This window comes from Symphodus melops (assembly GCF_947650265.1).
Source record: "Symphodus melops genome assembly, chromosome: 3".
NCBI classification, from domain to species: domain Eukaryota; kingdom Metazoa; phylum Chordata; class Actinopteri; order Labriformes; family Labridae; genus Symphodus; species Symphodus melops.
In genome coordinates this window covers 11,346,131-11,372,596 of record NC_136693.1, presented here as the reverse complement: position 1 = coordinate 11,372,596, position 26,466 = coordinate 11,346,131, and the positions used below count along the sequence as shown (strand labels likewise).

General features: G+C 39.2%; 1 protein-coding gene across 3 annotated transcripts; it reads left to right on the top strand.

Annotated features, from left to right (window-relative positions):
- The first annotated feature begins 176 nt into the window (after positions 1–176).
- ano5b (anoctamin 5b) lies at positions 177–25,283 on the top strand. Of its 3 annotated transcripts, none has more exons than XM_079338933.1 (22): positions 177–218; positions 1,171–1,387; positions 7,040–7,084; positions 11,690–11,751; positions 13,944–14,051; positions 14,981–15,049; positions 15,765–16,049; positions 16,259–16,378; positions 16,610–16,725; positions 16,817–16,951; positions 17,755–17,860; positions 18,078–18,138; positions 18,510–18,661; positions 18,757–18,831; positions 18,957–19,182; positions 19,817–19,998; positions 20,181–20,278; positions 21,397–21,527; positions 21,636–21,841; positions 22,069–22,256; positions 23,007–23,112; positions 23,220–25,283. In XM_079338933.1, the coding sequence occupies exons 2-22, from the start codon at positions 1,312–1,314 to the stop codon at positions 23,442–23,444; spliced, it is 2,772 nt and encodes a 923-aa protein (XP_079195059.1). In that variant the 5' UTR covers positions 177–218; positions 1,171–1,311; the 3' UTR covers positions 23,445–25,283. The 3 variants fall into 3 exon arrangements, with proteins under 3 accessions (XP_079195059.1, XP_079195061.1, XP_079195060.1); XM_079338934.1 differs by lacking the exon at positions 177–218 and adding an exon at positions 1,075–1,099; XM_079338935.1 differs by lacking the exon at positions 7,040–7,084.
- The last annotated feature ends 1,183 nt before the right edge of the window (positions 25,284–26,466 follow it).

Below are 26,466 nucleotides of genomic sequence, written 5' to 3'. Positions count from 1 at the left end.
CGCCACCCAACCGCACAAACAGTTTCTGGGAAGACTAAACATTTGTACTTTGTGTCATGGATTTGATCGGACCCTGAGATTAAAAATAAATACATATAAATGGATCTCTACTGGTGCCACTATTAAAAGGCAAAACTGTAACTAATGCCTTTATCAGTGCTTAATACATTATTTGATAATATGCCTTGAGGGTCACTTAAATGACACTAAAAGCTTTGGTAAGTCATGATCGAATGCTCCTCAGTCTTATACTTTCATCAAATAGTAAGGACTATGTTTCTCATTGGATTTTAAGACATTAGCAACATTTAGCACAATAAGTCATCTCAATGCAACTGTGGTATAAATGTTGAAAAAAAAATGTAAAATTACTTTGTATTATTTAACCATGATGCATCACATGCGGAATCAAGTTGAAATAGTGCATTAGTAGGTCTATTACCTTGGGCGCAGGTAGCGCCCCCATGTGCAGAGGCTGTGGATCTCCAAGTGGACAACCTAGGTTTGAGTCCGACCTGTGACTCATTTACTGCATGTCAATCCCCCATTTCTCTCTCCCTGATCTTTGGCTACCACCACCGTACCTTTAAAAAATAGAGAGAAAAAGGAAGTTTTTTGGAGAATGCAACTGCAAAAAGAAGTCATTTTATTTTTCTTCCAGCGAGTAATCATTAATCAGTTCCCCCAAGGATTGCCCCATCTGTTTTATGAGATTTGTCTTGCCCTTTTTCAAATCAACTTCTCAAACTAGTTTGGCCACAAGGTGTCCTCGTTGTATTGAAGACTTTTCTATTATCGCCTCGTGTTTGTGTTTTCCTGTTAAGGGGCCACACAGGTAACCACACAGACACTCATTGTGTCTGACTCCGGTTTAACCAAACTAAATATCCACTTGCAAGTTTCTTTAAAAATATGCTTATGGGCTACGATAGTCTATAAGCCTGTATTCTCTATCCCTTTTCTCCATATCTCCCTCCCTCACACTCATAATTAGTCTACAGCACAAACCATTTTGCCGACGAAAAAACGCTGCCCCTCCCCTTTATGTGTGCCTTGCGTTCATGGGCAGCGCCAGGGAGCCCAGCAGGGTAAAGTCACAGTAAGGATCCGTTATAATGTAAATATGACCGATGTTTCACACGCCAATCTAAACTGGACTCATTGATATAGGTGCGTGATCGCCTTTAACCTCCATGGTGGACTCTTCATCGACGTGCCTGGATCTCAGCGGCATCCTCTCAAACCGCCTCCTCCTCCTCCTCCTCCAGTGTCCTGAGAAGGTGAAGCCTTCATCATAAACACCGAGCCGTTATGAGGAGAGTAACGGGAAAGGCGAAGGATGAAACTTTGATCGAGCTGCAGAGCGCGACAGATTCACAGACAGGAGGTAATGAAATATTTACCTCAGCTCTTAAGAGATTTAAGGTCGCGAGGAGGTTGTTTTTTTCTCTTGTGACAAATTGTGCTGTGTAGCCTATTTCCTCAAGCTTGACTGAGAAACTTTGCCAAATATGCCCACTACAGTAGGCAAAGTGATCCAATAATCAAATCAAAATTTGATTTGAATTAAATTCCACGTCTAGTACAAACCTAAGATTATGTAGGTCGTATTAAATTATAGTGTTCATTTTAAATAATCAAAGCCCATTATAAAACTGGAAAAGTAAAGCTGAAGAAAGGTCAGTGTTACGTATTTATAAATAGATATTTCAAAGTAATTTCTAATGCCTGTAGGAAAGCGTAGCCTACCGATTTTAAAAGTATATGATACATTTGTTTCACAAAAAGCTTGTTAAATATCTTATTAAAAAGTTTGTTATCAAGTCTTTTTTTTCCAAACACCATGCCAATGGTAGTGGCAGTTCTCTGTCTGAGACTGCTGCACTGACCTCATTATCAACTGGAAAGTGGGCAGAGTTTGGGGAGGATTTTGATTAGGATCATCTCAGTCAGGGATGGTTAGATCTCAGGGACTGCTAGAGCAGAAGGTTGAATCCACACAGAGAACTTTATTCAAGCTGAGTTGTCGTTACAGAAGTGATCTCATGACAGACCAGGGGCGAAGTAGAAAAAAAAACAGACTGTAAGTGCGTGTTTCTGTGCATTTGTATAACGTTTTAGGTCCAGTAAAGTCAGACTGGCAGGTATTTTCCAGACTGAGGTGGATTACAGTTAGATTTGTGTTAATTAAAGTCGCATTGACTAAACGTCCACTAAAATCCCATTAGTTAATGTAGTAGACTATACCGTCTGGAAGGAAGTATCTCTGTCTTCATGTGATTTCAATGAAAAATCAGATGAAAAAGGAGAAAGTGATCAGAAGTGAACCAGCATGTAAACAAAGGCCTCTTTCTTCTTCCTGCTATCTGTTAAGCTCAGAATGTGTGTCCATGTCTAATAGGATTATCTCCTCTGAGATGGTCAGGCCTTATTGAATCTTTGCTAAACAGAAAACCACTTTCAGTTTGTGATTTCAGACAGCCTGGCCAATTTAGTTCATTTAGATGTTAAACGTATGTGTAGATGACCCATACGTTTAAATGGCAAGTGGGATGGAAACAAATTGCTTTGCTGCATTAGTTGTTTTCATGTACAGCAGCCCCCAAGGACAGCAGAAAATGACTTCAGATTAATAGTTACAACTTCCTTGCAGCTCCATATGTCCAATATTGGCAGGCTCTTCTAACGCCTGCATAATGCCTCCCATAGCTTCAATAGCATAGAGACTACTGTTATTGCCAAACATAGCTTTCTAACAGAGGAAAGTGCAGAAAATGACTGATTGTATGCAGCCTTTTATGCTAAAAAAAACACATGATCCTTAGTATGTCAACTGCTTTTTCATAACAAGAAGAGAGGTAGTGGTTTTATTGTCCAAAATATCGAAAATGTTGTTCGTCTACAGTTAGTTGGAAACTAAATCAAGCTTGGTCAAATGAAAACAACCACTTTGTGGTGAAGGACTAATTGTTCTTCTGTAATGTGTGGCTCACATTAGGGTCAAATTAGAAAAAACACACAAATCCCATTTATTATTATTTATTTCCAGGGAAGCACATTAGTGAGATTGCAGCAATAAAGCACTGACTCTCTTAGGACTCTTTTATTTGTATTTTTATATCCCTATGCAAATATATTTAATCATAGACAGATATACAGTATGTATCATTTTCACAATTAGAGTAGCTAAAGTACAGAAACCTATAGAAATCCAGGGATTGTGCCATTTTAAACAAAAGCAGGAGATGTTGAACTTTCCAACAGAAACCTTTTAAATCAGAACCCACAACATATAAACATCAGTTGTATAAATATGCTTCTCTTTTGATATGTGCAGTTCTGCATTTACAGTAAATATAGACTAATCAAAAATATCAACCATCTTCTTCAAAGATAAACAGGAAACATTTTATTTAGCTCACATAAGATAATTTAATTGAACTTTTTTTTTTAGATTTATTTTTGGGCATTTTTTTGCACCTATATTACATAGTAAGGGCAGTGGATGTGCCTGAGGACCATAGCCTCGATACATGGGAACGCACGCACTAACCACTGTGCCACCAGTGCCCCCAATATTTCATTTTTTTAATCATCAGTAGTGTCCATTTGTCATTATTAGTTAGCCTACTTTATGCAAAGTAACTAGAAGATTAAACTAAAACAAAAAAAGTGAATATGTTTTTATACTTGATGACTTTTACCTGTCTCCAGTCACCAATAGTAAGTGTTAAAGTTTATACATAGAATACATCTAATAATACATATATGTATATATGTATGTATATATATGCATCTATATACATTTGTCGTTTAAAATCTGTAATATTTGAACATCTGTATGATGTCATCATTTCTTTACTTGGATCATTATTGGGATTGAAAAAATAAAGATATTTCATACAAAAAACAGTATGATAAAAATCAATGATTTTACAGCATACTGTATTAAGTGAACATACTTAAATGTCAATCACACGATTTCCCTTTCTGATTACTCTTTGTTGTGTTATTTTGAAAGTTTGTAGTCAAACATGCCTTCTATTGAGGGTTAATACACTGCTCTTTCTTTGCAAAGGTTTTGCTCAGACTCTTATCAGCACGGACCTTCTGTTACATGTGACTGAGGAAACAGAAAGAGAGGACAGAGTCTGTCCTCACTATGTTATGGATGTGTTTAGAGTATCTGACCTTGTTCACAGCTGCCCAAACACTGGTTTATAATGAATGAATGTTGCAACTCTACTGAATGAACACTAAATGCACTCTGACTCTATACCCAGTTAACAGGATTTATTGTGGTTGTTGAAAGGAGTGATTACCAACCAAGGGTTCTTGTTCATAGGGGTACTTTTTTATTTGTTATGGACAAGTTTGTAAAGTAGAGAATCTCATTTAAAAAATATGGTTGACGAATGGAAATTATATATTTATAAGTTCAGTTAGCAGAAATAACTTAAAACTCCATAACCTATGCACCTATTTTGATAACAGTAGGCGAAAACAAAAGTTGTGAGGTAAAGAGGTCTAATCAGCCTGCTATTCGGTCTGTGAATGTCATACTTTTTCACTGGCTGTTATAGGGAAGACAAAATGCAAAGGACTTTAGCCGTGTGGAAACACTCCATGAGGTGAAGACCAGTCAAAGACAAAAAACGGTATTCAAGACAGCCCTAGATGACAGCGTTACATTTATTTATCACAACAAAGAAACATTGGCTCCTGACCTCGCTTCATGTTACCTTTTTTACAGATGTGCCGATATTTAATGTTATAGAATGTTTTATATCATGAACATGACGGGATGGAAACAGTGTAAAGGCCTTCAACCAAATGAATCACGGCAAAAAGGTTGAAAACCACGCCTCTTCATGCAAAAACCATAAACACAGTTTTTAATTTGACATTTTCACAATCCGTCATCCAATAATTCTACTCAAAGAACCTAGAATCTAAGTGCTCCTAGAAGTCATTGCTCATATTTCAAAAGATTTTCTTCCATTTAGGGAGAGCCCACTTTGATATATGCAGTCCAGCCAATGAAGTCATCCTGCAGCCAGAGGTGAAACAGAGCCAGAGAGTTGCCATGGAGACAGGCATTGTAATTGTATTATCCCTTTGATGACGGCTTGATGATAAATCAGACATGGATAGCAACTGAGATTTCCTCTCGAGTTGTTTGAGCCTATCTTGTTGTTATACCACAGTAAACTTCATACCATTTATAAATGTGTTTTGAAAAACGAGTTATACATGCTTCCCCCATCTTTGGCCTATTTACCCAGCATTTGGCTTCATGGACATGAAACACTAGCATGGGGGAAACAAACATTCTCTTTGGCCATTAAACCATGTTTAATGCATGAGAGCTGTTTATAGAACAGCCTGTAGGAACTGTTCAGTATCTCTGTGTACACGCTTTCTGAACTGAGCTGATGTTGACATCGCTTATGAATCCACCAATACTTTTATCAAACCTCATCCATAAACACTCCTTCTTCATCAAACTGATACAAATGGAAAACGTTGCATTCACGTGTGGGACTTGTTTGTAGAGACAAGACATTGTACCCACGACACTGCACACGACCTCTGCTGTGAAAGTTATTTATATGTGCAGTGAACAAGCTTTCCGGGCTTCTGAGAATATTTCCCCCCTGGGCTTGCCAATATCCTGCTGATAAGAAGGGAAACTTTTATTTCCCATAACAAGAAGAGCCTGATCCACACTCAAAGCACACTACCCATATCACACAAATCAAAAAAAGACTGCAATTGAAATTGAAATTAAAATTGAAGTGATCTTCAAATGGAAATCTTTGTGAGATCGATGTGGTTTAGATTTCCTCAACGTCTTCTGAAACAAAAGTACATTTGAACATCTGAGCAACTTCCTCTTGCTAATGGAGAACATATCTTATGATTAAAAGTCACAACCACCAAATAGACCTTGAAGGGAATTTCTTTGGTCAATTTATGTTTCTGTGATGAAGAGAGATCTAGAGTGACCTAAACTGATTATGCTCTTGTTTTTTTAATCAAACATGATTCCACAATTTTCAGTTGTAACTCTTAATGTAGAGAAATTGCAGCCTAGCTTGTAGTAGTGTATAAATTCTTCAGTTTGTATTTGTATGCTGAGTTGACAGGAAATGTAGAGAGAGAGATAGAGAAGATGGCTTGTCAGTGAAGACGTAGCAGTGATCATAGCTCAGGATGTTGTGGCTTCACTCTGTCATGTATGCATCAGGCCTGCTTTACTACCAGCCTAGACTCTTTACACTCAAGTGTTTTGGTATACAAATGAATACTTCAGTGCTTCCATTTAATATATCAGTTCCTTCCACGTTTGCCTAATGCACCCTTAAATCAAGACATACACTCTGTCACTGTGTAGTGGATGACTTTCAGCTTGGTGGACCAGAACTATGAATACTGAGCAAAGTGCTAACCTTTATCCCATCATTATTTCATACACATCTACACTCCACTCTATCTACAGGAAACGTGTAGGGCAATCTGTGGCAGGTTTGTCTAACTTCCCCTGAGAAAAGCAGTCAGTCAGTCTGCACTTGTTGAATTGTGATTTAAATCAACTACAAAGTAGGTGTTTTGTGTTTGAGAGAGAAGAAGGGCGGTGTAGCTCAGTGCCAACCTCGTGGAAGAGCTAAGATCTGTGAGACAGTACGCACCCACACAGCCCGCTTGAGTCATAGTGAAAAACAATTTGGTGTATTATTGAATCAGATGTGCACGACCTGTTGCATAATGTTCAGGTTATCTGCCTGCTTAGCTGTGTGCAACTGGTGGAAGATCTGCTTTGATTGCTACATTTGAAGTGCTGCTCTGCTGTGCTTTTAGTCTGTTTGTTCTGCTGTGTTTAGTGTTTAAGTGGGCCCTGGGCACTACTTTACCTCCAGTAGGATTGTTTTATGGGTTTTCTTTGTGTGTCTCAGAGGCACTTTGTAAGCAATCACATTCGTCCGCAGCTGACCTACAGTCCAATACTAACCTGTGTTTATGTATCTGTCCTTTAAAGATGGTCCTGCAGTTCTTACCGCATTCAGGATTAACCTACACTCAGGTACGGGCAGATCAGAGGCTTTATGTGACGCCTGTCTGTATATCCACTCATCGTTGTCCCCTGCTTTCTGACCTTCCTGTAAAACCAACGCTCCTCGGTAATGGAATATACTTCTGCTGCTGTTCCATTCATCGTATACTGCTTTCTGGTTATCAGAGTCAGATGTCTGTGTGTCTATCTGCTCATTCAGCTTCCGTCTCCTCTGCAGTCTCTGGCTCCTGTTGATTATATGTGCTGTGTCATATGTCCATGCCTGGAGTGTCACATCTGCACTGATGCATGCACTGCAGAGCGGCATGTGCACGTGGTAATGTGTCCGTGTACCGTATGACGTAATGAGATATACATTTGTATACCAGCAAGGTTTTATAAGGTATACAGCCATCTGTTCAATATCTCTGGTTGTAACATTTTTAGTAAATGTTGCAATTCATTGAGCAGGGTGGCCTTTTGTTCATATTTAAATGAAGTACATCAGGATCGGCAAAAACAAACAAACACAGGCCATGTTCTCTGTTTATCCATATAAAAACACTTTAACAATTTAAGGTTGAATTTATCATTATAAAAAATAAAATTAATGTATCACCCATCTGCTCCATCCAGTGTCAGTAATACATTTGCACAACTTGCATATAGTTGTTAAAGAAGTAGACAAAAGCAATATAATATAAAGTTGCTCCCACTGCTTCATTGCTGGCATATTATTGCATGGGATCAGTTGCTTCTGATGGTCACTTTCCAAACCAAACCCACTGCAGACTCTAGCACTGAGCCACAGCTGCCCCATACTTAACAGTTTATCTATAACTGCAATAAATTGAGTGCACTTGTCATATTTGTAGCTGTCAAATTAATAAGAATACATTTTCTTTTTGAAGCGCAAAATATCTCTGAAAGTTATCTGAAGACAGTCTGCATGCATGTCAAGTAATACTCTCAGCATATATTCAGTCAACTACAGATGTACTGTTGTTTTTTAATCTTCAAGCATTGTGATGCAATTAATGGTTTAAGCTGAATTCATGTTATTGAAATGTTTGCTTAATGTATTGTGTATGTGGGTAATTTGGTGGCTCAAATATCCTTTTACATCCTTTTGGGATACAAACACTAGACCCTGGATGTCGGTTCAGAGTTTGAGGCAGGTTTCCTTTCATAACATTTGTTTTGATGACTCTCGTTTGGTGAACGAGAGTCATGTGATACACAGTGAAAGTGGGCAGCTCTCCTGCAGGTTACAAACGCTGAAGTGAAAAATTGAATGTCACGGTTCAAGGAGTCTAGAATTTAGAGTCCTGGTTTGTGGTCAGATGCAATATTTATGGAAACCTCATCAGGTTGTAGAGTATAAGGCTTTGGCATAGTTCAGTCAGGGAGTATTGGATTTGTTTCCATTCAGAGGGAATGCACCGCCTCTGCTGTTTTTCTTCTCTCTGCAGGATCAGCACATTGGCATACAGTGGCCTCCTGTTCTGATGTACTGCTGGCCTGCTCTGTAGAGAGCCTACGCTGACTCCTTTTTTTAATCTCTCTGAGTGAGGCCTCCAATGATCAGGCCAATGGAAGAGAGGTAGAAATTTAATTCCTGTTTTTACTTCACTGGTCTGACCTCGACCTAAAAAGCATGGGGATATCCCTGGGTGTCCTTCAACAGGTTCCTCACTTTAAGAGAAGATTAAATGTGAAGACGGGTAAGATAAAAGAAAAGCTTTTTTCGTGCCTGATGAGTGGGATGCAGAGCTTTTCTTCTTTTTCTGTCAGGTTGGTTTTAAATGGAAAACTGTGGGTCAGTATTTCCTGTTCTTGATTACACAAGAGGACGCTCATTTTATGAAGTAGTCATGGATATTATTACCTGCTTTCAAGCTTATTTCTCTTTGGATATACAAGTACTGAAGGGCTTCATTCCAGCTGTTACCAGCTGTTGCTTTGGTCACTGAACACAGTGTTAATCTTCTGTCTACACACCCTGGGAATTAAGTGTGCATTAAAAAATAATTGACTTAAAGGAGAGTATTTATAATAAATAACTCAAATTAAGGAATAATAATAATAAGGGATGCGCTGTAGTGTTGATCTCTAAAAGGGCCGAACAAACTAAAGTCCTTCTCTTGTAAAATGATATTGTCAGGTCTACAAGTCAGATCAGTCTCACTGGATTTCAACTCCCACCACTCTGGACGTAGTCTCCCATTCGTTACCCATTTGGAGGATGTCGATGGCAGTCCCAATTTTGGTTCTCATATTGTAGGACTCGAGGATGCTGCTTGGTTGTCATAAGTGGGTATGCATGTGTTTTGTATGTGTCTCTGGATAGAATTAGGGCATTTCCTTTGCTGAGCCTCACTGGCTCCAAATGCCTGATGAATGGTTTGTGTAGTTCTGCTCCAGTTTAGGTTTTCAAGCTGCTTTTGAGTTTCAATCAGTAGAAAATAATGTTGAAAAATGAATATATATCATAGTAAGACATGGGATCAAAAGCAAAGACAATGAAGACACAAATTAAATGTCTTTTTTTCCCCACCATATCAGGAATCATTTGGAACACTAGTTTCCTCTTAGTTGGTGGTTAAAATTGTCACTTTGAGTCAGAGTGTGTTGAAGTTAACCGGCATATTGCCGAAGTAAGTTGGCATTCTGCTGCTGGGAATGTTCACAAGAGAAAATCTCAGCTGCTGTAAATAGAGAGCTGCTGAGATGTAATTAGGGGGTCTGTGTGGAAAGCGGAAGGAAAGGCACGAGAGTCTGTTTTAGATAAGTTATGATTGCCATCATTTGCACCCTGGAAAGCAACAATGTTCAAGGTAATTTAGCCCGAATGAATAGCTGGGGGTGGGGTGGGGGGGGGGGGCATGAATATACAATAGTTATTTTTAATGAATAAACATATATGCCCAAGTTTGATCACTTTCAAAGCTAGTCTACCCAGTGTGTGCATGACCCGTTTCTCCTTTATTTTTGTCTCTGTTGAAATATATTCAACAGACTGCTGGCCCCTTGCTTCTGTTTGCTTAAGCCCAGCTCTGATAACTGGCTGTGCACAGTTGGAGTAACACCAACAAAAAGTGAGACATAAAAGGAGAAGGAAAAGCTGAAAGATGAGTAAAGACAAATATAGCTGCACAATAAGTAGTGCTTAACACAGGCTGAAAATACCCCACTGGGTCATTTGAATACCTTCGGGATTCGTATGATCTTACTGAGCATATCTCCATTCCTTTCTGATGAGTGTGCCAGCCTTTCGGTGAGCTTCCACACAGAGACACCATAGTCCCTCTCTGATTGGCTCAGCTTGCTGTCGGTCTGATCAGGAAGCTCGTATGAAGAAGCGAAAGGAGGCTGGAGATCTTTGTGTCCTTTGTGTGTACTGACTAGTGTGGCGGCGAGACTTCTGGTCCAGAAGCAACCCCAACCAAGGGCCTACCCTCCCCCTCACTGACGTGTCTTGGTGCACAATTCAGCCTCCCCCACAGGAAGTGTTGCTTTCCCACCATTCGGGATTAACAGAGCAGCATGCATAGCAATGCGGCACGAGCACGTTGCCTGCACAGTCGGCTGTGAGAGGGAGTCCCTGCTGGAATGTAGTGTGTCATATTAGAGATGAACGAGTCTCTGTGTTTGTGTGCGTGTCCCCTGCTCTCTCTCTCAGCTCGTATAAATGCGTCTCAATATGGTAAGAGCCTGCATCTGCGGATGATGCCAAGAGCCTGCAGGATTTTTATGGGGCTCTTTCTAAATAGAGTTTGTCTGAGACGCATGAGAGGCCATAACAATTACTGTCCAGCTGATTACTCTTAAAGGGATGGTTGGCTTCGGAGGGAGACTTACTGTTATGCTGCGTACCACGTATCCCACGTGGATATAAATGGAGCTTAATATAGGTTCGAGTAAGGGTAAGGGGTAGGAGAACAACATCTACTCCATTGTTGATGTTTTTAGTAATACTGTCCCATATGTGTTTACATGTGTTTACAGTTTTATATCTATAACACATACTGAATTATAATAATTAAATCACTTTTAAACTTCAGTTTTCTTTGGTGTGGTTTGGATGTAAACAGGAAGGTGAAATAAGTGATGTAAAAAGCACTGTTTTTGTTTTTTTTGTTTTTTCAGAGAAAAGTTTCTCACTTAAAATCTGGAACTTTGTTATCACTAACATTTCTACATAGTCTTTTGTTTGTTTGCATTCAGTCTCTTAGTCTTCAGGATTTCAGATCAGATACTCTTGACCTTTAGCCATCCGAGACCGAGCGTATATCTCGACTGATAGCATGACTCGTCAACACACTTAAGGACCGCAAGCAAAACCATAAAGGAGGTGTCAATTTTTCTATGGTTAGTTGAAAGGACCCTTAATGATCCTTTTATAAAGACAAGCACATCACGCGTGTCAAAGGAGTGATTTATGAAAAATGCAAAGACACAATTAAAGTCATAAAACTGAAATCTTCAAGTTTGAGGACTTTCAAATGCACGGCCTGATCTTCTGTAACAAACATAATGCTTTAGAAAAAGGTTCTGGTTTACTCAACAGGAAACGTTGAATAAGGCAATGCTGTGTTTAATTTCTCTTTTCTTTTTATTTTATTTCTCTTACAGATGAAAACAGTGGAAATGGTGTTTCCTTATCAGACAGAGTGATCCTTCCTGGACATGCAGAAGTAAGTCTTGATTTATCTTCAGGTAGCGAGAAGGTTTGTTCTACTGTTTTGTCTCTATGGTGCATACGAAGCTACAACTCACAAGCAATCAGCATAAAGACAGAAAACCTGGTTGTATCTGACTCTGCATGATTATACCAAGACTCCCTCGAGCTCACTCAGTAACACGTTTATTGCTTTAGCTAATGCAATGACTTCTGTTTCTCAGCTGGTTGCTTGGCAACTTTGTCATAGCTCAACCTATTTCCTATCCTCGAAGCGAAGATAATTGGGCACTGGCACATAGGAGTGGTTTGGATCTACCTGCAGGAATATAAATAACATGTGAAACTATTTAAGTGAGGCTGTGTTTTGTTGTAGAGCCCATGCTGTTTTTATTTTCTCTGTAGCCACAAGCTTGTTTATATATTTGTGGATCTTCATGGCTGACCTTTTGTTGACTCCCTATCGCTCTTGTCGCTGAATCATAAGATCTCTGAGTCGCTAACAGCTCCTCTCATTTTTCAGACAGCAACACAGAAATAAACTGGAGCCTGTTATCTGACTGTGATGAAGTGATACCAAGCAGCAGATGTTTCATCCATCTTTACTCATTAGACTGATCATATTACATGTCTGTGATGGATGGGACTCGGTGCGTGAATGGATCACTCTATTTCTCAGTGCTATAAATCAAATAGGTTCTGATGGTCTAATTATAAGAAAAGATAATTAAATAACAGTTTAACAAGCAGCGTCTACACCCCTGCTACGATGTGATGGTCTGATAAACAGACTGGGTGTGGTTCAGTAAACGACTGAACATACTGAGATGCTGCATGCTGTGGTTGAACTGTTAAAGTTTAGTGTGCCAAGAATCCAGTAGCTTACGAGATGAGTTAATATCATGTCAAAGGTGTGATATGAATAACTTCATAAAACTGTACATGTTAAAGAAGGTCGGTCCAGGCTGAAGGGCTGTGTCAACTTGCAATCAGCATTCAACAAACTATTGGACGCCAGATCAGACTGCAGTAAAAACACTTTCTTTATTGATCCGCAGGCCAAAACAAGTCGATAAAAGCCCATAAAAAAGCAAAACAAACTAAATTCGGCAACCTTACAATGACGACAAACCTCTTGCTGATCACAAATCTGACCGAGACATGTCTTCCTACAGTTTATACCCGAGCTGTTAGTCTCACTGCGACACACACAGTCGATACAAAACACAACAACAACACGGCAGAATTAAAAAAAAAACTATTTTGGCTTTTATGATATATTTTAAAGAATACATTAGCTGCCATTTTTAAATAACGTATATTGATATTGTAACTCAGTTTAGAACAAATCTTAAAGACAACAAAGAACTTTTTTGTTGTTTTTCTGTTACAAATGTGTTGTTTGAATAGAAAATTAACACAGAGGTATAACAAGGTATAGCAGTGCCACAGCAAGAGGAAGTCAGAATATAAACTGTGTCAGAATATATTTTGAGTTTTATAAGAGTTTTTGTCATATTACAGCAGTGTCTTGAGTCCTGGTTGGTAAAAACACATTTATCCTCATTATTTTAACAGCATTAAAGACTTTTACTGTATATTGTTAATAGCTATAACAGTGTATTAAATGATATTAAGCACTTTGTCAAAGAGGTTTTATCAGCTAGTTAAGATGAGATAAAGAAACGTTAACAGCCTGTTACTAATAGCTAAAGTTTATTTTTTTAAATAACCATTACTGTTTGAGTTGTCAATAAAATACTTTTTTTTAGTGAATGTCATTCAGGAGTTGATGTAGAAAATGTTGGCCATGTTCTCCTCCACCAGAGACTATTTTAGTTTAATGACAGGCTGTGATTTTACAGCGTCCATATTCATCTGTTTTATGTGGTTCTTCTAGATGGTTACGCATAAACGTTCCTCTAAAATGTCTTTTCTCATGCACTGACAAGTGAAATTCTAATCCGTAGAAACAGCTTGGCTACAATAATCTGAAATACATGTGTTTTTGAGGACACAGTACGCGTCTCCTTGTATCTAATTCTGCACGTGTCTGTGTTAAACTTTGAACCCTTTAAGTCTGTCTGTAAGCCTCACTTCATGCCCTGTCAGTGTCGAACGTCACAGGATTGTGTATTTGCTTTCACTTCCCACTCTGTGAGCAACCTAAACTCTTCATGTCTTGTGTGTTTTTTTGTTTTTATTCAGACAGATAGGCTACAGCCAAACAAAGACACAGTGTTCTTCAGGGACGGCCTTCGAAGAATAGACTTCGTGTTGTCTTATGTGGATGACAAAGATGGAGAGAAGAAGCAGGTACATGTAACAGAAAAGTTTACAAGTTGCTATTATATGACGACTCAGCATGTACCACTGCTGCCGGTGACTCACTGTTACACTGGTGACATTATTACACAATTAATATCCACAAAAGGAACTAATGGGGCTACAAAGAGGAAGTTTCTATTCTTTTTTTCCATAAATGCATAATACAACAGACCTGATTATGTTGGTTAATAAAATGATTAAAAAAATGTCTTTTGTTCAAATTAGTTTGAACAAACTTGAGTATGTTACAGTATGACAGAAAAAAAAAACCTGTCATACTTTTTAAAAGTTTTATCTCTGGCATTTATAATATAAATGACAGTTTTTGAAACAGGCTTGTCTGTGTTCAGGTTTTTGATCTTGTCAATGGATGATGAATGCACATGATCCCTCTCTCCTGCATACGTGTCGGTTGTTGATATAACCACAACATTTTGCTTTTCTTTATTGTGAAAGACAAACAAAAAAATGATTGCAAATATTTTTTTGGGACTTTGAAGCTCTGATGCGTGAAATGGGGTTAAGGTGTGCTGTCATTGCGTCATCACTCGTCCAGTATACATTAGAGGTTTTCTCAGGGTCATACATCTGGGATGTCTGGGAGTCAGGCCTTTTTTTTTGTTGCCTCATTGGTCTGTTACTGACAGTTTGGCTCCGCTTGTGTCCTTGATAAGGAAATTAACTTTCCGCTGAGTATTTCTAGTTTACTTGTCACTCTATCTTTGTGAACACCATGCCCATCAAAAACACAAACTTCACGCCCCTTCTTCTCCATTTGTACAGCTTTTGTGTAGAGGGCTACGTTTTCACAGAGGAGTCTCAAAAGGGGGTTTATTTCTCCAACATGGATAGGTAAAAACTTTTGTATCAGTGTGTGCCTGGCTCTCATGCTTTGAGGTTTACTTGTTTATCCACAGGAAAGAAGGAGGGAGTTTGAGGCCAACCTTGTGAAAGCAGGACTGGAGCTGGAGACGGATGACAAAGCGGTAAGAAATTCAAAAACAGGCCACTTGCACCACCTAGTGGATCGTTCTCTGAGGCACACCGTGTACCATAGGAACACGTCTTAAAGGGAGGGCTGCACATATGAACAGTGAATATGAATATGAATAGATAGATAGATAGATAGATAGATAGATAGATAGATAGATAGATAGATAGATAGATAATTTATAATAATTTACACTTTATTAATCCCACGAGGGGAAATTCAGTTTTTTACACTCTGTCTAACACACACATAGGCCGAGATACACACTCATGCACAAACAGGGTTCTAGTGACATGCATTAATGGAGAGGTCTCAGAGTGAGGGGGCTGCCCACAGCGAGCGCTCCAGAGCAGTTTTGGGGTTTGGTGCCTTGCTCAGGGGCACCTCGGCAGTGCTCAGGAAATGGACTGGCACCTCTCCAGTTACCAGACCAGTTTCCGGACTTGGTCCGTGCAGGGACTTGAACCGGCGACCCTCCGGTTCCCAACCCAAGTCCCTACAGACTGAGCTACTGCCGCCCCTAGATAGATAGATAGATAGATAGATAGATAGATAGATAGATAGATAGATAGATAGATAGATAGATAGATAGATAGATAGATAGATAGATAGATAGATAGATAGATAGATACTTTATTGATCCCGAAGGATATGTCATGCACATATTTTAAACAGTGTTTTCCCTCCTCTTGTGTCCTAATGTTTATCAGGACTCAAAAGACCAAAGGACATATTTCCTGAAGATCCACGCTCCATGGGACGTACTTACCACCTATGCTGATGTGTTGAATATCAAAGTTCCCTTCAAAGAGAGTGATATTCCCCATGGTCAGGATGTCCCTTTCCACTGGCTATCTCATCCTTTCCGCCTGCCGGAGCACATCATGCGCCCATCCCCAGACTACTTCACCTACCCCTTTGACAAGAACAAGACAGACTTCTTCCTCATCAATGACAAGGACACCTTCTTCCCACCTTCTACGAGAAACAGAATTGTGAGCATGACGTCGTCTAAAATCACAAGTTACTGATCAGATTGGTCATACTGTATGTGAAACTAAGGACTCAGTATACACGTAAAGAAAGTGTGGCTGTCACAGTTCCAAGATGACACTAGAGATGTTTGTCAAGGTGAATGTAAGAGGGTGATAAAAGGCCAGTGCAAATCTTGATCGAGTTTAATTTGATCTGTTGTTTTTCTTAGGTGTTCTACATCCTGGCTCGTTGCCCGTACTATAAAGAGGGCCATAAAGAGAGGGAAAAAACCGGAATCAAGCGACTACTCAGCAATGGGACGTATACAGCAGCATTTCCACTACATGACGTAAGACACACTGAAGGAGCGCATACACATGCACCTCATTACAAAGGGACAAAGCTGAGTCCAGCTATGTTTGCAGGTTAAAATTTTACATTCAAGATTTCTGATGTGCTGCATACCATAGTGGTATTCAGCAGGGTTGAAGGAATAGCCAAACATTTTGGAAATGTCTTTCCTTTTTTAAAGATATTTTACCAACCCGCAGCTATTGTTTTTTTATTTTTAAATCTTCAGTGTCGATATTGGAAAAGAGCCAGAAATGCTGAGTGTGAGAGCGAGCGCTACAACTTGTACTCGCACTGGGCCAGGTTTCTCTGTTTCTACAAAGAGCAGCCTCTTAACCTTATCAGGTAAACAAGCAAAGCTAGAAGTCTTATTATTTGTTTCCACAGGGTTTAATATTCGTTTTGTGAACTTTTCTGTTTGATTCTGCGTTGGCAGGAAGTACTATGGGGAGAAGATTGGGATCTACTTTGCCTGGCTCGGCTTCTACACGGAGATGTTGTTCGTTGCCGCTGTCGTGGGCCTTATATGCTTTATTTATGGAGTGCTCAGCTACGATGACAACATATACAGGTGTGTACCACCAGAGGGCAGCGGGGAGCCGGTCAATAAGCTGATCAGATGACATGGATGGATGGGGAAAAAAACAAAACAAAAGACCTGTTGAACATTCATATGCTGGAATAACAACTATGATCCTTTTGGGAAGTGATGTGGAGATGTAGAGATGTGATGGAGAGATTTTCTGCATAGTTTGTATACAGACACAAGGGAGTCAATTACTCAGCAAAAAGGCGTGGCTCACAGTCGGCTTACAAGTTGACCCTTAAAGTGTTAGAAGTGGTGTCAGTCAGGGCTTTATGCAGGCCTGTCTAGTTCTACTTTGGCTTTAATCACACTTGTTATAAAAAAAAAAAAACATGCATTAGGTCTTAAGGTTTATGCGTAAGGCCACTCTTCCTCCTGAAGAACATCACGCAGGACTCCCTGGATTCTCTGCTTCTTTGTTTATTTTTATTTTTCACCCTGCACCCTCCGATAAAGCACTAACTAAAGAGCACCTGCTGCATCATTTATGTAGTGTTTTCTTTTTTCCATTTCAAAACTGTACATTGTTGCATCAGTGTTTTTCTTACCTAGAACCAACAAATTAAGCCCAAACCTCAACAAAACAACCCACATTGCACAAAAGTAGGTAGACAGAGGTATCTCTCATCATATGTCTGTTCTGTCTTTTAAGATTTACAAACAGAGTTTGATATCAAGTAAACTGATGGTCTGTCCAAACGTGATCATAAATGGATTTACTGAGTGCTTGAAGAGACACTGCTTTGTTTACAAGTTGTACTACCTTTGTCCTGTGTTCCTCCATTTAGCAAAGAAATATGTGACCCAGCTGTTGGAGGCAGCATTGTGATGTGTCCACTCTGTGATAAAAAGTGCCCGTTCTGGAAGCTCAACTCTACGTGTCTCTCCTCCTGGGTAAAACATTACACTTCATATGTTGATTTAAATTTTTAAAACCAGCAATTACCTTAGAAAAAAAACAGTAATTGACATGACTATACTGATATTTGATATAATAAGTTTACTAATATATCTGCTAAACTTGTGTGTCAGCAGCAGTCCACCATGTTTACTCTCAGTGTGCGTCTACATCTCATGAAAACGTCATCTTTTCTATATTTTTTTATTCCAGCAATCCCATCTGTTCGATAATGAGGGAACTGTATTCTTCGCCATATTCATGGGGATTTGGGGTAAGTGTTAGTCGATGTTCTTGCTCTGTGTTTGAGACCCCACTTAGCCCCCACTCTTGTTCAAAATATTTTTATAATGATTCAACCGAGAACAACTCGCAAACACAGTTTTAGGGCCAAGATGACCTAAAACCTGACCTCATGTTCAGCAATGAGCCAAGCAGAGTCATGGGAAGTCATTCTAAACACATCACACTCCACACACAGCCAACGCAGGCTCTCTGTTTTCAGTCAGTGCAAAGTCACATCAAGTAAAGGTCAGAAAAGAGCCGTCCAATGACCAATCAACGACTGCACAGCATAGGACTAAGTTCTCTTTGTACGAAAACATCTACTAGTTTTATGTGATTTCCATTTTCCACTCCTAACAGTAACTCTGTTTTTGGAGTTCTGGAAACGACGTCAGGCCCGGCTGGAATACGAATGGGACTTGGTGGACTTTGAGGAGGAACAACAACAGCTTCAAATACGGCCCGAGTTTGAGTTTCGCTGCACCAACAAGAGACTCAACAAGCTCACACAGGTGATGGCAACATTTTTTTCAAAGTAGGAACTAAATATGACAAACGTTACGTACTGAAGAATAACTTTGAATAATCCTGTGGACTGATCCTTTAGGAAATGGAGCCATATCTTCCCATCACCAGCAAGTGCGCTCGCTTCTGCCTCTCAGCAACCACCGTCTTATTCTGGGTAACCAAACTCTGTTGTGTGTTTGAATAGAAATGATTGAAGGCTATTTAAAACAATCGAAATTAATTGATTTTCCATGTATTGTCATACACAACATGAACATAGCTACGTGCGTCTCCCCACAGATTTCTCTGATAGTGGCCTGTATCATCGGGGTCATAGCGTACAGGTTGGCTGTGTATGCTGCCTTTGCAAGTATCATTAAAGACCCCATGAGGAAGATCCAGCTGGTGGGCAGATTCATCACTCCACAGCTGGCCACGTCTGTCACCGCCTCCTGCATCAACTTTGTCATCATCATGATCCTCAACTTCTTCTACGAGAGGGTCGCCGTTTGGATCACTGACATGGGTAAGACGATTTGAACTGACAACTCTTGACTCAAAGAAAACAGAATCAAGGTGACACAAAGAGAACTACATGTAACCATGCGCATGATTTTGTTATATTTTGTTATAAGTATAAAATAAAATGATGAACAGTTTGAATCATCCTTAGAGCAATTTGATGATTGAGAGACACACTGACAGCCAATCAGAATCCATTCAGGTTTACATACATTAGCCTCCTTAGCGATGGGAAATCTGAAGTTTGTTTTGTCTAACTATTATAATCATTGATGCATCTTTACTTACATCAAAGTATGATTCAAATTTGTCTCCAAAAGGCGACAACTCTCTTAACAGCGACCTGGATTGTCTTCTTGCATTTCCTTCTGGTCTTGTTTTTGATTCTTGGCAAGACACAGACCTACACTGTAGCATCAACAGCGCATGAATTACTTTTATTCCTGATCACTGTCACAGCTTAACATTCAATACTATACCTGCCAGCATTGTTAAAGTTATAGCTTAAGTGATCCTTATTGTTTTTTGTGTCACATTGCCCTTTAGAGTTCAGAAAAGAAACTGAAGTCATTGTACTGCCCGACTATCTGGTTTTTTTTAATTGTAGCCAGAAAGAACAAACCCTTTTCTTCTTGCAGAAATCCCAAAGACCCATCTGGAATATGAGAACAGGCTGACCATGAAGATGTTCCTCTTTCAGTTTGTAAACTACTACTCCTCGTGTTTCTACGTGGCCTTCTTCAAAGGCAAATTTGTGGGCCATCCTGGTAAATACTCATACATGTTTGGGAAAAACTGGAGCAAACTGAGGAACGAGGAGGTGAGTTGTTCTCGCCCTTCTTTGAACCAAACTTAAAAACTCCTAAAAATTCAATGTTGAGAAAACTTGATGTTTTAAAGTAAACACTCCCATTAAAACTGTCAAGTGTATGTCTTACAAAGTGGGGGGACAGCTTTGTAATCTGTTATCTGATTCTGATTCTGATCCTCCCGCTGTCCCAGTGTGACCCCGGAGGATGTCTGATCGAGCTGACTACGCAGCTGGTGATCGTTATGGCGGGAAAACAACTGTGGGGAAACATTCAGGAAGCCCTGCTGCCGTGAGTCCATCAACTCTTAACCCTGTGTCCCAATTCAGAGGAAGCATCCTTTGAAGGCCTATGAAGGACTCTCAGGTCACACTGAAATGACTTACATGTTTTATAGACAGACGAGTCCACGTTTGCGTAGCTGTCTCCGCCCTCATCCTCCTGTTCCCTTTTGTCCCCGAGCAACATCAACTCTGCACCAGACCTAGCTACAGAAATAACGTCACCTAGCTTGATCCATTCTTTTCAACTTTCAAGTCCTAACTTTGTTTTCTTAAACATTGGATTTGGTGCACAATGAATCTCAGGATATGCTCCGCCACTGAGGGCGCTCCTGATGGATAATAGTTTGCCAAGGAAAGTAGAATGCATCTGAAGCAGCCTTTAAAATGTGACAGCCTTTGACACACTGCTGTGATTTAATTGGTCTTTAAATGCATCCTCTGATAGATGCAGCCCTTAAATTGGGACACAGCCTTCGTCTTTCTTTCTTTCTGCTTTATTTTTTTTTTTAAAGCAAGGATTTTAAAGAACTGATTTGGATTAGAAACAGAACTATTTTAGATCTGGTTTGACTGCACCTTAGATCACTGATATAGACCTGGTCAAAGGGGAGATTGACATGAATGAAGAATTCCTACCTTGATTAAGAGGTTTAAACTGAGTAACGTTGTCCATGTATAAACTATCAAATAACATTTCACCACAAGTAAAAGCCTTTGTTGAGTGTATCGACTACTTTTGATGTAAATCTTTTGATGAAATGGCTAGAATACAAGAAGAGACCTGGTTGTTACTTGGAGATGCTTTATTAACAAGCTAGAGACACATTTAAACTTGAGATACTGGACAGCTATCCCAACTTGCACCTTTAAATAACTTGTTCACATTCGAAACATGTATTATGTCCATTATATATACATCATGTTCCCATCAGAAAGTTACCTTTATGGCACAACATAGTGTAATGCTCTTATTCACAGCACAATATATTCTTATACCGTTTTATATGAAAGTGTTCTGTGTATTTTTGTCTGATTGAAACAGGCATACTTTGTCACTTTCTGCGTAGTCATATCACTGTAAGCTCTCTCTGTTAATGTGTTTCTTCTTCATGGGCTTCCTGGCAGGTTGATGCGGAACTGGTGGAGCAGCAGAAAGGGACGGCACAATCCTGAGAACCACTACAGCCGCTGGGAGCAGGACAACGTTCTTCAGAACTTCACCCAGCTGGGATTGTTTTACGAGTACCTTGAGATGGGTGAGAGGCTTTACTGAGTGCATATTTAATACAGAGTTTATGTCCTACAAAGGGAGAAAGATGATTGGCTGTATGATAGTTATCACTTAACTCTGCGTGTCCTTCCAGTGATCCAGTTTGGCTTCATCACTCTGTTCGTGGCCTCATTCCCCCTCGCTCCCCTCTTGGCTCTATTCAACAACATCCTTGAGATCAGGGTGGACGCCTGGAAGTTCACCACACAGTTCAAACGGCCTGTAGCATCCAAGGCACGCAACATTGGAGCGTGGCAGGAAATCCTCAACGCAGTGGCTATTTTGTCTGTTGTTACCAATGTGAGTGTTGCTGTATGAGATGAAATGTGTGCTTGTTTCATCTGTAGCGTTCAAAGAGTTGCTGGAGCTCAGAGACAGTGTCTCTCTGGATGTAACTTGTAGCAGTGTTGTCAACTGTATGCAGTTAAATCCAAAAACAGGTTGTGCATCATCAAACCCTTTGATGTGCTGTATTATATTTATGAAAACGTCTCACTAACAGCATCTTTGGTTTCCTTTCGTCGCAGGCATTCATTATGGCCTTCACCTCCGACATGATCCCCCGAATGGTCTACCTGTACGCTTACAGTAAAGACGGCAGCATGAGGGGCTACATTAACAACAGCCTGTCAATATACAACATCACACAGATAAAGGATGAACACATGCCGGAGGAAAAAGACTTCTGGTTTGTGAACTCCACCAGCACTTGCAGGTATTACAGCATTGTATTGCATCAAATATGATTTTATACTTAACCTTTAAAGTTGCATTTTTTTAATACTTGTATGTGGACATCTGATTGGATGACCAAAATGTTACAGGAGGTAACTTCTGTAACATTAGAGAAACAGACAGACTCAAAAGCTAAGGGGCGAGCACTTCAGCACAGCTAGCATTTAGCCCCTAAAGAGCCACACACCGTACTTCCCTCAGAAGGTGATTGAATCTGATAAAACAAAGCTTAAGGGAGAGTAAAAACATGACCCATATTGAAAAGAACCTCAGTCATTACCACAGCACAGTCCAATATTGCGCCATCAGTTCTTTCAAACAGGAAGAGCAGATACTATATTACAACTATCTAAAGGACTGTAACTGATCAATGAACTCTATCCTTTACAGATTCTGACAAACAATTATCGCTTTGGAGGAGCTGATGTTTAGTTACAACACAAGTACAAAACACTTCAAGTACTTTGAACTTAGAAGTTCAGAGCATGTACCTTTTCTTTTTTTTTTACGTCATCACGCAACATTGCAATGTTTTTTTTGTTATTTAAGAATATCATTCACTGTTTTCCTGAGAGAAAAAAAAAGGAAATGATCGTCTTTCATTTGACTCAAGAATTTACGGTTGGATAGGTGTTGTAGTTGCACCATATTTATTGATGTGTACTAGTTCCAGCACACAGTTCATTGATTACTGACTTTTTGATGCCCCTCTTCTTGTGTTTTTGAACAGATACCGTGACTACCGTTACCCTCCGGGCCATAGCAGCGAGTACGCTCACACCATGCAGTTCTGGCACATCCTGGCAGCTAAAATGGCCTTCATAATTATCATGGAAGTAAGACAGCTCACATAGCACCTGCTTATTAAAGAAAAAAATCTAATACTTGTAAATGTAGGAGGCTGATTATAATGTTACATTAATGACTGATTGTTTCCCTGCAGCATGTGGTCTTCGTGGTGAAGTTCTTCGTGGCGTGGATGATCCCTGACATCCCCTCGGATGTGAAAGCACGGATCAAACGGGAACGCTACCTGATTCAAGAATATCTGCATAACTACGAGGTGGAGAGGCTCAAAATCCAGCTGAGCGCCAGTTTCATCACCGAGCCGCAGTCAGAGACGTCCTCCATGAAAGACAAGCATGAAGTGCTGTCTGAGTGCCTGTAGCCCTCCGAATCTCACGAGGACAATCAAAACAAGGGCTCCCGTCTGTGGAATACCAACGCTTTTATGTTTCGTTACTGAATGGACTCCGATATTCGGAGCTGTTTAGAAGCATCAGATTGAAAGAGAAACCTCTGTGCAATAGATAAAGATCAGAAAAGATTGTATATGCAGCTTGAAACATTCCCTGTGTAATGCCTTCAAACTGCCCGTAAGTCATGGCTAAAAAAACCCCAAAAAAAACGTATGTGTTATGTACTGAAAGTTAAAGTTTGCAATGTTGAACATGTGAACCTAAGTGTTATTAACCTTTAAATGACTTGCTTTTATCATATTTTATTTTCTGCATGTGATTCTTCAAGTGAGCGAAGAAGTGTCAGTCATAGAAATGTTTGATGATGATTTTGGTAAGAAAAAAAACAACAACATAACTTTCAGAATAGATGTCCTACGTCACATTTCAGTTTCGTCAATTAACTCAGATTGTAAAGAAAACACTCAGACTAACACGTTTTACAAACTTAAAATATGAAAAACATTCAAATATTTAAACCTTAGACAGTGCTTATTTCTCTAAACATTCCTGTAGATCTTTAGCTGGGCTATAAGGTTGTTCGTTTTGTTTCTTTAGTGAACTATGTTTTAGGGAAACACTCACATTAACTGTGCATTTGAGACTGTCACTCATACTGCAGTGATACTGTAACAATTGGCTGTTTAGTGTTTTTACATTAATTTGAGATACTACAGAGCTGTAATTGTGAGACATTATCTATCTCCAACTTGCTGCGGGAAAAATCATTGCAGCTTTAGTAAAAATGAACATGACGAAAATGTTTGAAAATCTCTCTGCAGATCTTCAATGGAATCAGATATGTGTTAGCTTAAGCTAAATGTACACCTCCTTTTGGTACAATTCAGAATAAAATTGCCTATTTCTATGTTCTCAGATGTCTGGTTAGTGATGTCTGTGTGTATTATAGGCATTAAACAATCTGAACATTCATTCCAAAGATAAACAGAAGGCTCTTCTTGGTCTGTGTTTGGAAAATGTGAGGAACGATTTGAGAGACTTTCCTGCTGTGTTTGTTTACTGTTGTTTTACAGAACATTGTTTTCTATGTAAAAGAGTTGTTACACCATTAATTTATTAATCTGTTTCTGCTCTGTCGCTCAAAATGTGTGTAAAGTGACTTCATAATACTCTTTGAAGATCTTTCTGAGCAATGTGCATCACCCTCATGCTTATTCTATAGCCTGGTACTTGTGACCTCATGAAGAACATATTTAGCAGTGTAAGCGCATACAGTAAACCCAGATTAACAGCATCAACTGTACAAGATCATTTTATGCTAGAAATGACTCTTTACTTTTTCAAGGGATGTTCAGTTTTGCTATTTTTTATCTCCTTAAACTTAATGTGCATTTAAATCCTTCTCTGTTTCTCTTGAAACCTTTTTGTAATTTAAACATCAATCTCAGGATGAAACATTTTCTAATGTTTGTTGAGCATCACTGGTAAGTAACGGCTGCAGATGCTGTGATGAGTAAAGGGGGTTTCAGATGGTGATCTAGCATGCTGCGTGATGCTTTTCCCAACAAACAAATGCCTTAACTGTCGGTGTTTACTTACTTTTGTATTATTTTGTAAACACAAAGTTTCCTATCTGAATTCTGTACCCGGTTCATAACATTTGTCGCTGCTGCTCATTGCATTACAGTGGTTTTGTCTTGTTTGATGTGCATGAGTTGCAGTCGTGTGAATATTTTGTTGGTTACATTTTAAGTGAACAGAAATGCACTAAAGCTGTTAATACCCCCAATAAATGAAGAAATGTCTTATATTAATGTGAGTTTTATTTTTCACAGAAAGATTGTCTTGTCACGAGCATATTAACCAGATATTTAAAGTCAAATAGATAAGACTGACATGGTCAAGGAAGTTGTGAATACTGTGCCGTCTCGCCAAACTCAAAGATCCATTACAAACTAAGTTCATCCTCTGAATATTTGAAAAAAAAAAAAAAAAAACTTTTACTCTTGCAGTTTTGGCAAATTCGGCTGCATCCATGATGATCTACAATTATTCTTACGTTTTCCGTAATACAACCATGATAATAAAGTATGAGGGGTAATAATAGGTCTGTGAAATGAGTGCTTTTCCTTTTTATATTTTATGTATAATAAGATGAGATGTCTTATTTAAGCAAAGGATTTCAGTACTTCCTCGAGATGTCATAAAATCCTGTTTGTACTACACTCTTTTGAAGATTTGACAGCGGAGGAGCTTTTATCCTGCCAAATAATAAAGTGGAAACAGACTTCAGTGTCAGACTCTGCACCGACATCAAGCTGTACAGATCAAACATCAAAGTGAGGTAACACGAGGTAAATCTGTGATTGAATAGGGACTTTAAAGACAAACGTCCTGCTGGGGTAAGAAACTTTGGAAAACCTTGAAAGAATATATTGGTTAAATGTCAAGTATCCCATATTTGTAAAAGTAGATGCACTAAAACACAGGTATCATTTAAAAGGAAGAGCCTCTGTTTTTTTACTTTTTAAAAACAAACATTTTCCTGATATTTATCGGGTTACTAGTTCATGTGCACTGATAGAAAGAATATAAGTTATGTAGACACACAGACCATCACATTCCATTCAAACAGATACAATTGACTAACTGCAGGTAAATGTGCCAGAAATAAATGCCTTTTACAACCAAACCACCTTTTTATACCATTTTATGAACGGTGATTGAGATCAGAAAATGTTTCAAAGTAAGCTACAACAAAGACAAGGCTTTAAAAATAACATATACCAGGACCTAAACACACTAAAACATTTGCAAATGTAAACATGTGTCTGATCAATATATAATAGGCTACGTGCATTAAAACTAGATCTTAATAAACAAACAAAAAAGAATTCTGCACTAATTAACTTAGAGTAATAACGAGAACTTTTGAGCACACTGCCTCGTGTGACCACCAGGTGGTGCCCCATACTAACAAATGACAAGAAA

Bases quoted from the DNA above. Each gene is read 5' to 3' on its own strand.
- ano5b (XM_079338933.1), top strand. From the start codon at position 1,312: ATGAGGAGAGTAACGGGAAAGGCGAAGGATGAAACTTTGATCGAGCTG. The intron at 18,139-18,509 runs GTAAGTGTTAGT...CACTCCTAACAG, and splicing joins CATATTCATGGGGATTTGGG to TAACTCTGTTTTTGGAGTTC. The intron at 23,113-23,219 runs GTAAGACAGCTC...GTTTCCCTGCAG, and splicing joins CCTTCATAATTATCATGGAA to CATGTGGTCTTCGTGGTGAA.